This window comes from Acanthochromis polyacanthus, chromosome 8 (genome assembly GCF_021347895.1).
Source record: "Acanthochromis polyacanthus isolate Apoly-LR-REF ecotype Palm Island chromosome 8, KAUST_Apoly_ChrSc, whole genome shotgun sequence".
In the NCBI taxonomy this organism is placed as follows: Eukaryota; Metazoa; Chordata; class Actinopteri; family Pomacentridae; genus Acanthochromis; species Acanthochromis polyacanthus.
The window spans coordinates 1,767,092-1,782,755 of record NC_067120.1 but is presented as its reverse complement, the minus strand read 5'-3'; the positions used below and the strand labels follow the sequence as shown (position 1 = coordinate 1,782,755).

Sequence of the window (15,664 nt, the reverse complement as noted above, 5' to 3'; positions counted from 1 at the left end):
AATTTATCTTAATATTCTGTCCCTATTTGCTGCCAAGTCCATTTAACACTTAACAGCACAGCTAATAGAACACAAATTAATAAAACTGATCAGTCTGTTTGTGTTTATCACAGAGAATATCCAATCAGTCGCGTTAATTTCACTGAGTTGAAAACCAAATTGATTTCCACATCTTATTCATGTCAGAGCTAACTGCACTTCTTCAGTGTCATTTTGAATACATGAAGTTTAAGCTCTCATATGTAGTTGTCATGTTAGAAATAAAGCAGAAATTGAGAGAACACAGAATTGTAAAATAAATATACTACCTGACAGGAGTCCCAGTTTTCTCCCAGCATTCCTCTCTTGCTTTATTTGCAGCGGCGGCACTTTTTGCCGTGATAAATTTTTCATCTTCTTCATAGCTCTCCATTATAAGAAGCCGTTCCTCTCAGCTGAAGTAGGCGGAATGAAATTGATCCATTTTGTGTGGAAGAAGATTCAAATGAGGCATCAAACGCCCCCTTTTATTGGAGCGTGCACAGAGTAGTGACTGATGAATGTTAACAAAGAGCCACCGTTGTGATGCGCGTCTCTGATCGGGACTTTAGGTTTTGTTGAACCACAGAGAAAGTCTGGCTGTGTTGAACCTGCTTCATGTTGGACTCCTTTGAGTGGCATTAAAGTAAATAATGAATAAGGTAGGCAGGCCCTGCTCTGTGACGTGAATTGAATATTTAATTATTAGGCCTATAGACTGAGACTGGACAGCTGTGTCTTAACACTGTTTTTAAAGGTTAATATTCAAAGATTTGCAGCTGACTTTAAATAACTTGAGGAGAACGTGCTCAGAAGTATCTGAAACATGAGTCACACTGATAGGATTTGAGATTTAACTCTTGATATGGATTTTTTAAAATTCCCTGTCTCTTTAATGCAAGTTGTATTCAAAGACATAAAAAATCTTTAAAAAAATGTCCCAAAAAAGATCTTGATTGAGGTTTTCTCCTCATATTTCCAAACAAATCTCCACGTGTCTCCTCTTGGGTTTGATTTAGTTGTCATGTGAAGAGTTGGTGGCCTTTATTTCTTTATTTCCACTTCCCTGAAAACCTCAAACCCACATTTTGCCACTGAGCATGTGAATCCTGCAAGACGAGACTTTTAGAGACGCATCACTCACATCTGAGAGCGGCTGAAGATGACAAATGATAACTGAAATTCTATAAAAAAACACTGCATCAGACTTCTAACACAGAGATCGATTCTTCATCATCCTTGCCTGGTGTCTCTGGTGTCCCCACCCCGGCCCAGCCTCCTCTTTCTTCTTGCTGAGGGGGTTGTTGTATGTCAGCACCTATATCTGCCACAGCAGCAGGGACAGCAGATGAGTGCGGCCATTGGCTTCTTCCCCTCTCACTGGCCCTCCCCTCCGCCAACACAATGGGACCGCTTGTCCGTGCGACACACACATAGCATCTGCTCACACACACTCACAGAGGGGGCTTAACTCTGAGGCTGGAGTGTCGCTCCCCCGCCATATGCCCCCGTCTCCGCTGGAATGTGATTATTTTCACTCGCTGTAAGAGAGGAAGACGGAGCGGTGAAAAGAAGAAATAAAGCATCAAGAGGTTGAGCTTAAGGGTGAGTCAGTCTGTCACTGGGTGTCGAAGTGTGTGTGTGTGTTTGAAAGAGAGAGAGAGTGTGTGTGTCAGAGAGAGAGAGAGGGAAGGAAGGGAGGATGCAACCAATGCAGCGAGGCAGCAGTTTAACACGAGCCTGAACCTGCCAGAGCGAGCGACAGAGCGCAGGGAGAGAGGAGGGAGAGGTCTTTTCCCTTCAGTCTGACTGGATTTCTTCTCTGGACTCCACCTCTCTGGACACCAGCAGGTCGGTGCAGCTCTTTCTGTTTCTAAACTGGTCTACCAGCCGGTCGGTCGGTCGGTGCACTGCATCCATCGAGTTCACAATGCGGTGGCGGGGCGTTGGGTTGACAGGGCTGACAGACAAAATGTGTGTGCTTCAGGACCACGGAGACACTGGAAATGCTGCTTTGCTATTCAACACACACACACACACACACACACACACACACACACACACACACACACACACACACACACACACACACACACACACGTAGAAATCGCCCGCTGAGGATGATGGTTAACAAAGGGAGGAGCACACATCACAAAAGACAAACCCTAAATCTCACCACAGGATGTTCCCCCGGCGGCTGCTGTAGATAAGAGTGGTGGTGTTGGATGTGTGTGTGTCTGTCTGTGTGTGTGTGTGAGCTCTGTGGGTGCTCTAAGCTGTGGGAGCTGTATTGGCTGGAGGGGACTAATAATTTTCCGTAAGGCGACATTGACTGAGCCTCTCAGCTGCAGCCTGTCTCAAGAAATGCTCTAAAAACCCGCAACACACACACACACACACACACACACACACACACACACACACACACACACACACACACACACACACACGCTCATGTTTGTGCATGGAGAGACTGTTGATTTCAGTTAACTCTGTTTGCCATGACTGGCTTAATCGGCCTCAGCTGTCCACAGTGAGCGGTGGGAAAATATGTAAGACTGTATGTGTGTGTGTACGTGTGTGTACGTGTGTGTGTGTGGTGCGTGTGTATATGTGTGTGTACATTGTGGCCTGCTCCTGCTGAACCTTGTACAAGAACAACTGTGATTTCTCATCATCACAGCTGTAATAAAATCTCATAATGACAGATGTAATCCTAACTGCTTGTATCAGTTTTGCTCTAAAATTGTTGCAGTAATTTCTTTTTTATTACCAGGCACGTTAAAAACTAACATAATCTGCTTATTTCTTCGGGATCAATCCCCCCACTTCATCTCCCCGCTGTTGTGCATTCACTGTAACTCATTTGCCAGGCTATCTCTGCAGCTGAAACCATTAAGTTTATCTGCAGCAATATATTTTCTGTACTGCTTCCTCCACTCTCAGCCTGGTTTCCCATACAGCCAGGCTGTGGATGTGGCGTTATCAGATCCGGCCGCTCATGTTGCAGCCGCTGAGTGGTCCCTAACAGGGCTCCTGGCTGGTTCTCTGTGTGTGATCCCAATCAGGGGGTTCCTCCAGACTCAAGGAAGTCACTAAACAAACCCAGGAGCTGAGGAGAAAACACAGGCAGCTTCTTATTCTAGAGGTGAGAGCTTCTGTGGCTCAGCGTTGGATGGAGAGTGTTTGGTGTTGGATTTCCAAGTATCTGATTGCTCACTGGACTCATCTATCATGTGTCACATTAATAGCTTTCATCAGGAGAATATGAATCTTCCAGACAGTAATGAATTATGAGCATAGATTGCAGTTTTACTCAAAAATGCTTCAGCACAAAACAGACGGGCTGCAGGCTAAGACATATGCAAATCTGTAAGTCAACAGACCTACGCCACCCTCTGTTTTTTCTGCTTGTCATCTTCCACTGTCTGCTATCTAGTGCAGTAGAAGTATGACAAATAACAGGAGGACAGAGGTGAGATCTTAACTCAAGGGGAGCACAGCCTGTCAGGGACTCAATGCATAATGAGGCCGAAAATAGGACCAGAAAGATGAGAGCATTCTGTTTCTAAAGAAAAGCTGAAAGGAGGAAGGAGTGTTCAGATCCTCATCAGAGTGAAGGCTAATAAAGACAGCCTCACTTCCTTATGTTATGTCTTGCATGTTATGCAGATTTCAGAGTGTTTGGATCTAAATCTTGTGCTCCGTCAGCAGCTTCATCGTTATGGGATTCGCCCTTCTCACCTTGCCTGTTTCCTTTACTTCTTGTCCAACATAAGAACTGCTGTGTCATTGCCCTACAAAGGTGTCACCGCTTCAGTTTTTGGCAGCTGTTCGTTCGGTCATTTTGCCCTCCCTGTGTGTACGTGGGTTTGTCTTTCTGCTGAGCCTCCCATGACACTCTGGAAATGCTGATACTGTTTGACACTTTATTCCACCTTGTCAGATTAAACGTCAAAACCAGCATTTAAACACTGAATGTGCAGAGCTGGTTTAAGAGGCTTCTTTCGACAAACACCCTCTCAGAAATGAGGAAGAAGGAAAATAATTTCAGTTAGCACATGGTCAGCGGAAGTTTGTGTCATGCTAAATGGGAGTTGTTGCTTTCTGTCTTTCCCCTTCTGCATTATTAGCTTCCCCGGCCTCGGCTCCAGGCTCGCCTGCAGGCCGGCTTTCAGGGTTTTCAGGCTTTTCTGTGCATTCCAGTTCAGTGCTGAGAACATGGGTTCCAGAGCCTCCAGTCAGAAGGGCTCATTCATTGTGAGCACAATGATCCTGTTTAAGGCACCAGTCTTTACCCACGCTGTTTGATTGGCATTATGTTCAGCATCTATTTACTTCATCCATAATGCATCGAGTCGAATCTGCTCAGCATTAATGAAACTCTCTTGTTTATCATTTCGTCAGGATCAATAGGAGATAAACAAAGAGGAGCTTGAGTCGGAGCAAAATGAAGTATTCATCAAGAGTATTTTAATTTGGACTGTGATGTTTTGAGGCTGAGCTGGACTAGTGCTCAGGGTTTCCATTCTCATGCAGCATGATGCAGTCTGCATGAGAATGGTTGAAGAGGACATGAATGCTCAAGATCTGGAACAATTATTGGGGTCATTGGTATAAAACATGGCAGATAAAAGCAATGGATTATGTGCAAATGATAGACAAAGTCTTGCTATCTAATAAGAGAAGTCAACACAGACTTCTTGGAACCTGCATTCTTTCTAAAGGCCAGCAGGGGGCGACTTCTCTGGGTTCAAAAAGGAGTCAGAATGAATTAAAGTCAGTGAGAAAATGATGCAACTTCTCACTAGATATATTACCTCAGTAAATGCTTTCCTAATAAATTAGGTCTTAGTCTTTTCTTTGTAAATTATGTTCCTATTTAAACTGAAATAGATGATAAAGCAGAGCATGATTTAGAGCAGGGAGACCTTGTGATTAATAAGTTAGTCCCATGTGGGTAGAGTTATCATTGTCATGTTGGGTCTCAAAAACACCAAATGACGACAAAATTCCAAATTCAAGGCTTCAAAATTATATGCATGATTATATATGTGTATATATATATATATATATATATATATGTATATATATATCCTTTAGATAGTATAATGCTAAAATCAGGCTTCTTATTTTAAATCAGAGACTACACATTTTCCTGGCCTGAGCTAAGCTAATAAAGCTAACCTTCGTTTCCTGCAAAGAGATATGACTTCTTTAAGGCTGGACCCGAATATCCGAATATTAGTTCGCTACGGCGGTATCCGGATATTAATTTTGGTATCCGAATATTCGGATGTTATGGGGCGGAACGAATATTAGGATATTCGTCGTTAATTGGGCCCAAATATTCGGAGGCCAGAAACCACTATTCAGGCCAGCCCTAGACTTCTTACAGCATGTTTCAATTGTAATTTTAAAAAAATGGCTTTCAGGATTATGGGGAATGCTTTTGGCAAATCTCAGCTTTGTTCTGTAAACAGCCTGAGAAAGTTGCTTCCAAAAAATGGAGAAATTCTAGACTTTGGATGTGCTTTTCTGAGCTGACCTTTTCTGGATGTAACCTTTAATCCCATAATACATCTTATCTCTAAAGTACAGATAGATGTACTACTTGTCTATTTTCTTACACTTCTTCTTTTGTATGTCTTTATTTTGAAAAGCATCCTCAAACCTTCAAAGTGCTGCTCTTTTTAAATCCCTAATAGACTGGATTTCATCATGTGCAGCCATCCAGAGCCTGACTGCTGATGACTTTAGCAAACAACAATTGGGTCACAGTTTCATTCAAGGTTTCTGCTGCAAACCGTAAACAGTAGAATGATTTTGGCGTAATCCTTCCTGCAACATGAATCATACTTATTGCATCACAGTTATAAACCAGATTCTGAAATATCACTGGCAAGATATCTGTCTGCCTCAGCCTTTCTGAAATGTCATGTGCTGTTGCTCGTCTCGTGTACTACGATGCGTCTGTTGTGGTCTGCTGCCTCTGACTCCGTGTGTTACACTATTACTAAGTGCATTTCAATGTTTTGGTGAGTTGCAGCCAGCGTCGGATGAGCAAGAACAACTTACTCATCAGCATCAGTCTGTGGGAATTTCTCATGGGGGTTATTTTTAGGGATGGAGCTGTATTTTAGGTGCAGGAAGTCGTTTACTTTTTCAGAGCAGATGGAAATTTAAATGGCTATTTTTGTCGACATTTTTCCCTAAAAATGTCCTGCATGGACAGTGAGAGTAAACAGTTGGTTTTTTGGATGAAATGCTCTGTTCTCTGCATGTAGGGTTTTTTCCCTTATATAGGCACATTTTTATGGGCTTTATCTCTATATGCGGTCCGTTATGCAGGATATAGGTCGCTTTTGCATATCTGCGTTTAATCTGCGAGACCTTTCAAGTCCGCCTGATTCACGCTTATCATAAAAGAGCCTGCTGTGAATGAGCATTGTTGTTCATTTACGAACACACCGGTCTGCTGGGACCCAGTCAGACGTGGTAATTGGCCAGACAGGATATTGATTGACACATTTGGGAGCTCCAGCCCAGCAGCTGTGATCTGTTTTCTAAGGTAGGCAGGCAGGCAGGTCATGGAGGGTGAGAGGAGGAGGAGGAAGAAGAAAGAAGGTGATGGAGAATAAGTCAAGGGGGCAGGAAGTGGAAAGAAAAGAGGCTCAGTGAAATGGGGGGGAAGTAATACAGATAGAGGAAGAGAGACTGAGTGTTGCGTGTCGATGGTATCGCAAACTCACTCCAACAATCGATCTCTTTCTCAGTTCCCAGTGATTAGAGGCCACGCTGCAGTTTGGATCTGAATTATGGGGCTGCTAACTTTACCCTTTTTATTAATATCCACCCAGCTTTTACCTGTTTAGATCAGTTATGGCGGAAGGGGCTCGGTTCGCCCAGTCGACCTGGCCTCATTAGTGACGGGCCACAGAGCGTGTTCAGATCATGCTAAGAGCTTGTCTTCACATGCTGGGACCGTGTAGGGAGCATGCTGGGAAACCTGGAGGAGACGGACGGCGTCGGGACGTGATGTCCACATTTTACGAGGCACATGTTTCAGTTAGCAGAATGTGAGGGAGAAGTAAGAAGTGTGTCATTTTGTGGACTTTCTGGGGGAGTTGTGTTTGCCAAGGAATACCACGGCCCACTGCTCACATTCACAAAGAGCTGATGATGTCTGCATTCTCCACCTAAAAAGTTCCCACTGCTCAGCATCAAACGAGAAGAGAAAGTTGGTGACTAGTCAGTAAACATAGCGGAGCATTTAGCAGCTAAATAGCCGTTTAATTCCCTCAAGGGAGAGAGAAAAAAGCTCAAAAGACTGAATATTGGAGGTCAAAATGTATATTTAAGCAACTCTGCACTAGTAAACCTTATACTGTCAGTTTGTGTGTGCAGCTCTGTTGCTTTACAGCTGCTGTAATTATAAGTCTTTATCTTTCTATGACCACTTGCATGGGAAAGGGGTTGCTTTAAGTTTGGAAGCTGCAGAGATCTACCGTTCATTGTTTGCAGTTTCCACTTTAATGTTTTGTTTCACTTTGCTCTCAGCTAAGAAGCTCTTCTCCTGGTGTGACACGACAAAGTCAGCAGCTAGCAGGTGGACACGGTGAGACATTTTGCAGCTAAAGAGCCGGATGTTTTGTACAAGAAGACCAAAATACGAGACAGGAGTGTATGGTGGACTTATTATTTTAGATGAGTTTATTCTCTGCTTTAGAGAGATAAACTGTCACATGGAGAGGCTAAACTACACCATGCTGTGTTTCCATGTTTGCACCATCAGCTGGGGTCTCATCTGGTTTTCTTGACCACATAAAGGCTTTTACAGGCTCTTTTAATTTTCACTCTATTATGTTTGTGACAGAAAGCCATCACTCTTTAGTAATTGTCCATTATGGGCGGACGGGACGGAGCTGAAACAGACGCATCTGGTCCCTTTCAGTAGCCAATCTCTGCTATGTGAAGCATAAAAACCCTCCGACACTCGCTCACACACATTATCAGCAGCCTGAACATCAGTATGATTAAAGGGGTGTGACTTGGCATGTTAATACGGTCTCCCCTCTCCATTATTTATGAGCTACATCTGAATGGTAGTTATCTCAATCTAGGGCAGCCATGCAAATGAAGGTTACTTTGCATTCTTGTGTCCTTATGGGCAGAAACGGTTCTTTTTAAGATATTTAATGGCGTCTGTTTCTCATCATTATGGGCTGATAAGTGCACACTCTCCACTGTAACTTAGTTTCTTTAATTTTAAAATGTCTTTGTGCAACATTCATTTCTGCTGCAGTAAATCCAGGATGAGATTAGGTTCAAATTAGGCTTTGGGGAGTTTGTGCAGTGGGTAATACAGTTAGAAAACGTAGCTGGGATGTATTGGCACAGGGGCGAGATAGATAGCAGAATAGAAAATGTGTTTAATAATGGGCTGTCAGAGTGTTTGGCAGGAGTGTGGATAGTTAAATATGAACCGTTACAGCTGCTTAGTTTTATTCTTTCTCACTTCTCCATTCGATCCTTCCTTCTTCCTCCACCTTTCCTCACAGTGATTTAGTGTTTCAGCCCCCTCTAATTCACTTTCTCTCGTCTTTCCCACCCCTCGCTCTGCCCTTGAATGCTAGCTAACCCTCAAAACGTTAACGCAGAAATGCTCGAAAGGTGACCGTGAATCACCATCTTGAAGGACGACTTTCTCCCTCCTCCCCCTTCCTGCTATTCTCCTCCTTCACCTGGCGACTCTGGTTTCCTGGGAACCGGTTTGTGCAGTGACGAGGGAAGGTTCCTCCGACGGCTGGATGGGTATATACACACATGGACTGATCAGCCGACAGGGAAGCTCGTGTTGTCTGAAGAAAAGGGCTGTGATTTCCTCATAGATGCCGATAATACTGAGGCGAAAAGAGGTGTCTGACATGGATAAACATGTTGTGGTTGACAGGACGGGGAAAACTCAGCCACGCTTCGTTGAAAAACTCACAGGTACTGTAGAAATGTTGTTTTTTTTGGCAGTGAGGAGGCTTGACAGTATAGAAAAATACAGTTGATTTAGTTTCAGTATGGGGTCTCAAGGTGAACCCTGTTGGTAAACCGCTGAGGGGAGGAAATGTGACTTTTAACACAGAAACTGGCAGGTGCTGCTGGACTAAGTCATCCATACGTGTGGGTGCAGCAACCTTTAAAACATTCTAAACATGCAGAGTGTCTGTTGATGAGAAACCGTGTTGACATTTATTCACACCTGTCTGCTGAAAGATGATTCAAAGCGCTGGGTTTTCAGACAACATGATCTGTTATTTGTAGATTTTGGTCTCCTCTCAGGATCAGGTAGATAATATAGAAGTCGAGATAATAGAATATTGCCAGCCTTATCTTTAAACGCATGTTCAGCTCAGACAAATAATGTTTCTTGTGTGTTTTTCTATCCTAATGTGTGTCTGTAGTCCTTCCAGTGTCGGGGAATCTTTTATTTCTGCTCTGGTTGCCCTGTGGTTCTACAAAGTCAACCAAAACCCAAAACACAGTTTCTGACGTGAGTTATGTAACAGCGAGACGTGTTGCAGAGGGAGGGCAGACAAGCGGTGACTGTGGAGAGGTTAGGATGTGGGTCAGAATCGGGTCATGAGTCATTTTGCGTTTGTTGCGTTGCTACAGAGCAGGTCAATGGAAACAGATCCGCCCGGTTGACTTATTAGATAAAAAGGTTGTTGCACCACTTTTAGCTGTGAGGTACTGCAGATATGATCATAGAGCTGTGAAGATGTGATAAATGCCAGAAGTCCTTAACCGTCCTGTGTAAACAGTGGAGGAGAACACAGATAAGCCCCTATCATGGCAGACTGAGATATAAACCACCGGTGTATAGTGGTGGTAGAGTCTCTCTCTGGTGAATGATTGAACACAAAATGTTTTTATCGCTTCTGATCTTAACCCTGTAAACCCCAAATCTCACTAGCAGGTTTGTAAGGCATGTTGTCTTTTAAAGAAATCGACAAAATGACAGCATTTATTAGAGCAAACACTGGAATAACAGTAAGAACGGACAATCCTGTTGTTTAGTCAGGAAACTTGACCAAACTAAGCTTAAAATATACTGGATGTTTAATAAAAATCCCTTTATTCTGCATGTAGAATTTTAAAAACTTGCCACTAATAAACTTTTTTTCTAATCAGTTTCTGCACACAACAAAAACATCAAAGAATATTTAACTTCTATACGCCACATAAGTTGTAATATTAGAGTCATTCAGCCCTTCATGTTCAAACCATGAACAGATTCTGAGGAAGAATAACGATACAGAAAGCCCCATGCAGGATTGGCTTCTTAGATTTGTTACGTATGAAACCCTGAAGGCCTGAATCACGTTTGTGTCGTCTGTACGCTGCAGTTTCACAGCCGAAATGCTCAGCCATGGTGTTGACTGCTGACTTCATTTATAATGTGCCTACCTTCCCTCCTTTGTTGATGCCTGTTTAGTCCAGACAGAAGATCAAATGAGATAAATGTAAGATTTTTATCCCAGTTCACGGGTGGTTTTCAACAAAAAAAACAGACATATCATGACATAAAAAGCTCTGTATGTGCAGTTTATATTTACTGTAACTGGCCTGAACCACAGACTGCAGTGGAGCTTCACCCAGCTTTCTCAATTCCACAATTGCTAATTTTAATAAATGCCCCTCTTTCCAGTTATTGTAATTTACAGAAATTCTTTTTCCGCAGTATCTTGTGAGCTCATATATGAGATATGGCTTTGGGTTTCCTTCTCGGTGCTCAGACGTCGCTGTGACCTGTGTCCTGCATCGCTTCCCAGAACAAAACCAGCATCGGCTTTGTGAATAGATACGCACGTGATTTCTGGTCAGTTTTCAGAGTTGAAAAACGGTCAGGAAGAGGAAGTTGTAGGGGTCAGACCAGTAGCTCCTCAGACTCTCCCTTCGTCATACATCATCCCAGAAACCGAGTCATTCGACCTTTATCGGCCCTCGTGGATGCAGTCACTTAGTTTCTGGTGTAGCGTGTGGCATTTTCTCTTTTGATTGTGTGTGTGTGTGTGTGTGTGTTTGCAGTGCTGTCTATAGTAACACATCCCCCACTTCAGGAAACAATAGGCAGCGATGACTGTGGTCACACGGTTGAGAGTCAGCTGGAGGAGGGGAGCTGAGTGGGCTGGAGAAGAGTCTGATATGTACATAATGCTGCTGATAAGCTGCTTGTCTGTTCTAGATTCTCAACAGGGAACTTATTTAACAGATTGGGGTTCAACTTGTGAACAGTGAAATAAGTTTAGTGTGTGTGTGTGTTTGTGAACAGCAGGCAGGCCTGTCATGAGGAGTCCAGATGGTGGGTGGAGAAAGCCCTCCTTTAATCCTTCAGCTGGGATATTATACCCCCTTCTCACACACACACACACACACACACACACACACACACACACACACACACACACACACACACACACACACACACACACACACACACACACACACACACACACAATCACCACGTCATCTGTACTTCCTCTCCACTGTTTGCATGACCTCCCGCTGAGATTGTCCACTTTTCTTTTTACGTGTCATCATTCACACTCCATTATGTCCCGTCAGGTCCACGCTGCTGTCGTTGCATCCTAACGGACGCAGCGCTGAATATCTGATGCAAAATCCAATTCAGGAAACGACAGCAAAGTGATGCACGGACAATCTGGTGAAAGACAAATTTAGTAACAAAATGCATCTAAATAGAGTCCTATTGTTACCCTGTCACACTGTCTTCTCCATCCTTTTTTGGGGTGGATTTTGGAGAAATTAATGTAGATTGATATTCATATTGTTTTTACGTAGTGAAAGCATCAGAGATTTTCCTAATGACTGATTTCCTTATGGATGGGTCAGACGTCTACACTAGTCGACAAGTCAGAAAGTAAGAAAAATCTCACAAAATCAGCAAGGTTGAGCACATATTTACAGTAAACTTAAACATTGTCTGAGAAAATACTGCCTGTAGCTCACATCATTCCACAAATACATTTATTTCTACATGTCTGTGCTGAAAAATGCCAAAAATGCTAACTGTGTATCTCACTTCCAGTTAACACCATTTTTTGTCATTATTACTAAAAAGATGTAAAAAAAAAAAACTTGTATTCTTGGTGCTGATGTGTATGGTAGCATCTGTTTGGTCAACTAATTGCAACACTAGAAAACATTACAGCATGACTACAGTATGACTGAGATAGAATGTCTAACTTGCAAAGATACATTTATTAGTGCATTGTTTCACCGCTAGACCTTCATCAGGCAAAACAACCTGCCTGATGAAGGTCTAGCAGTGAAAAGTGTGGGAGGCTGATTGAATCTTTTGGCTACTCTCGTTCCCCTCCTACGCACCTGCCTCGTGAAATAGATGTGCAAACAGTTCATTTGGCTTAAATAACTCTGTTTATCACATTTCATGGCAATCCACCCAGTCATTTTTGCAATGTGACAACCTCTGGGGCTGAAACGTGAGACTGACATGTAGGCGCCAGACACCGCAGTTCCTCAAATGGCCACTTGAGGCTTGAGTCAGTCCTCATAGACCCTCATGTTAAAATGGCCAACTTTACAGCACAAATAAACATGTTTATAGCCTGGTAAAAGAAATAGATTAGGGCTGCATAGGTAATTTCTGCCTTTATAATACCTTCACAGGGGTGACTATTTATATATCACACTCGTTTAAATTGTTTTAAGGCTTGCAATGATGCACAAACAGAACAGTCCATGACCCAGAGACATTAGCCTGGCTTGTCTCAGCTCCATTCACCTTTTACTTCTTTGCTCATTTTTGGTTTAGCTGGAAATTTAGAGATGTTTGACTCATGGGTAGCATCACAGAGGGCTCATCTGTGTTTATGTTCAGTCAGCAGTCTGGATCAAATCACGTACCGACTGAATCAGATAACAGTGATTGTAAGTAAAATGAAAATGTTCTAAATAATAGTTAAAGTAAAGTAGTAAAACTAGACAAAACAGCAATAAACATGAGCTACAGCAGAAAGCTGTAATATAAACAATGACTACGATAGTTTGTGATTATCAGCCGATCACATTGTCTTGCATCGGTATTTGCTGCGTAGAAAACATAAATTGATGCTAACTTTCCTCCAAATATAAGACATGAAAGAACCCTTGAGCAGGAGAAAGTTATTGAAACGTGACTACTGATTGGTGTCATTTTCATCTTTACTGCATCGTAAATGTCGGCACGTCGTTGGGCAGTCAAACATCCAGTCAGCTCAGCTTTAATTGTACTTCTGCACAGCTGGAACATGGTGCTTTGTGTCGCTTGCACATGTTGCCACCTGTCAACATTTGCACTGATCATCCCACGGCTTTGATGCCTCATATTAGATCAGATTTGTGTGTGTGTGCTATAGTCTGTTTAATTGTATCTGAGTTCTATATGTGTGTGTGTGCGTTTCCTAATACTCGTGAGCCCATTATTGTTTTTACGACCGTTGCTATTTTCTCTTTAATCTTTTATGTGCATATTAAACGGCCGTGTTGAAAGAGTGTTAGCGCTCCCCACAGACGATGCCCTACATATCACAGACAGACTAATTAGGGGTTCTGTCTCCGAGGGGTGGTGTTTTCCTTTTCATTCTCTAAACAAACACAAGTCTATTTCAGATCCTGATAAATGCAGCTGCCAGACTGGAGCTCCGAAACGTGCAGATTTGAATACGACCGCCTTATTGCTGCGTCTGCTGTTTAATCCAGAGAGCCTGTGGGGAAAATAAAACAGTAGGGCACCCTTCCTCCTGCCTCCTATCCCACACATCTTCAGCTTTAACTCCTCAGTTGGTGCTCCTCCTCAATAAAACATGGGGTTTGCCTGAAACTGCTCGAAGCTCCTGCCTCATGTGCTGGTCGAAGGATTAAAATAGCCTCCTGTTCTCTGGTTTGCTCGTACTCAGAAAGCATGTCAGCTTCTTCATGTGAATCTGGTGGGTTTTTTTGTTGCAGAGAGGAAAGGAAAAACCGCCTGTTGCAAGACGAGGAGCGCTGATGAGGAGGCCTGCGTGGCCGTGAAGATCGAACACTCCAGAGGTAGGAAGCATCACCTCCACTCACCTTACTGTCTCCATTCCTGTGGAATTATCTTTCTTTGATATAAATATATATAATATGCATCAATGCAAACAGAACTATTGCTAGAAAAATGTCAAAAATGTCTTTTGTGCAGCATAGTAAAGTTATAATGAAGAAAAATCATAAAATGGACAGATCATAAGTTTAATTTCTTTGATTATTTATTTACAAAATTTAAAAACAAAATGAAATGAACCAGTACAACATTTTTCCAAGTGACCACAGATGTTAGCAAGACTGGAAAAAGGTGTTTCTACAAGCTGTGGATATTTTACTGCTTATATCTTGATTTAATTTCCTTATTTGTCCTTCCTGCTGCCTGCAGTTCAGCTGAAAATCACAGAACTTCTGTCACAAACCTGCAGGATCGCATACTTCTGTTTTTGTTTTGTTTTTTTGCATAATCTGGTTTGTGCAGACAGTTAATTTTAGGTAATTCTTCAATGGAAGATGTAGATTTTGGGTTATTATCATTACTTTAATTTTAGATTTTGTATAGGTTTCTGATGTGTGGGCATGTTAATTAGTAGGGAAAGTTGAAAATCGAGTGATTCTTTCTGTTTTTACTGTGTCCAGCTCTGATAAATGGTTTAGTTTTTGTCATTTCTTTAAATATCCGACATGCATTTCAAACCAGCCGACGTGTTTTTGAGTTCAGATGGTTAAAGGATGTGCAGGTACTCACATTTTGTTTGTGTGCTGTGTGACCAGGATGCTAATTTCCTGTTGTTCGTCGTCTGTGTGCACTGGTGTTGGACCCGTCCCTCGGTGCACGTCTTCTTGTTCCTCATTCTGTGACGTGTGGGAGGTACAGTGCTGCTGCGAGCCCCTATTAAGATGCAAAGCATTGTTACTTGTCAGTCTCCACCTCTGATTCACAGCAGGAGAGTCACGCATATTTGCATTTAAAATCAGTAGCGTCCAGGAGTTACAGTGCTTTCTAAGCTCGATGAAATCTAGCAGGATGGTGTAATTCTGCTAAATAAACTGGCCACAGTGAAGTTAATATGCACGGTGAAGATGCAGGCTGATGCTGTGAAGGACACGACAAACACTCCTCCCTGCAGCTCTCTGTGCCGGCGTGTGAACAAAGCTGCAGGTCTCTGCTCTATTTCTGCATCAGACGTGTGTGTGTGTGTGTGTGTGTGTGTGTGTGTGTGTGTGTGTGTGTGTGTGTGTGTGTGTGTGTGTGTGTGTGTGTGTGTGTGTGTGTGTGTGTGTGTGTGTGTGTGTGTGTGTGTGTGTGTGTGTGTGTGTGTGTGTGTGTGTGTGTGTGTGCGTGCACAGCTCATGGTCTGCTTCTGTGTGATGAATGGGTGCTTTCCTCCAGCCCCCTGTGTCCTCCTATTTTTCACCTTTTCTCTTTTCTTTTGTCATCTAATTCTCTCCTGCAGAGCTCTGCATCCTTTCACTCCTCTTTTCATCTCCTGACTCCTTTACGTTTGTCTCTTCTCACTCTTATTTCTTCTCTTTAACCCTCCGGCTCTTCCTTTTACCT

General features: G+C 42.8%; 1 protein-coding gene across 3 annotated transcripts in view; it reads left to right on the top strand.

Annotated features, from left to right (window-relative positions):
* fgd4a (FYVE, RhoGEF and PH domain containing 4a) overlaps positions 1–15,664 on the top strand; it is a 57,426-nt gene that overhangs the window by 17,397 nt on the left and 24,365 nt on the right. For all 3 annotated transcript variants that reach the window (XM_022203111.2, XM_051951919.1, XM_022203112.2), the window contains exon 2: positions 14,041–14,124. In XM_022203111.2, coding sequence (XP_022058803.1) covers positions 14,041–14,124 — 84 coding nt within the window. The remainder of the gene's footprint in view (positions 1–14,040; positions 14,125–15,664) is intronic.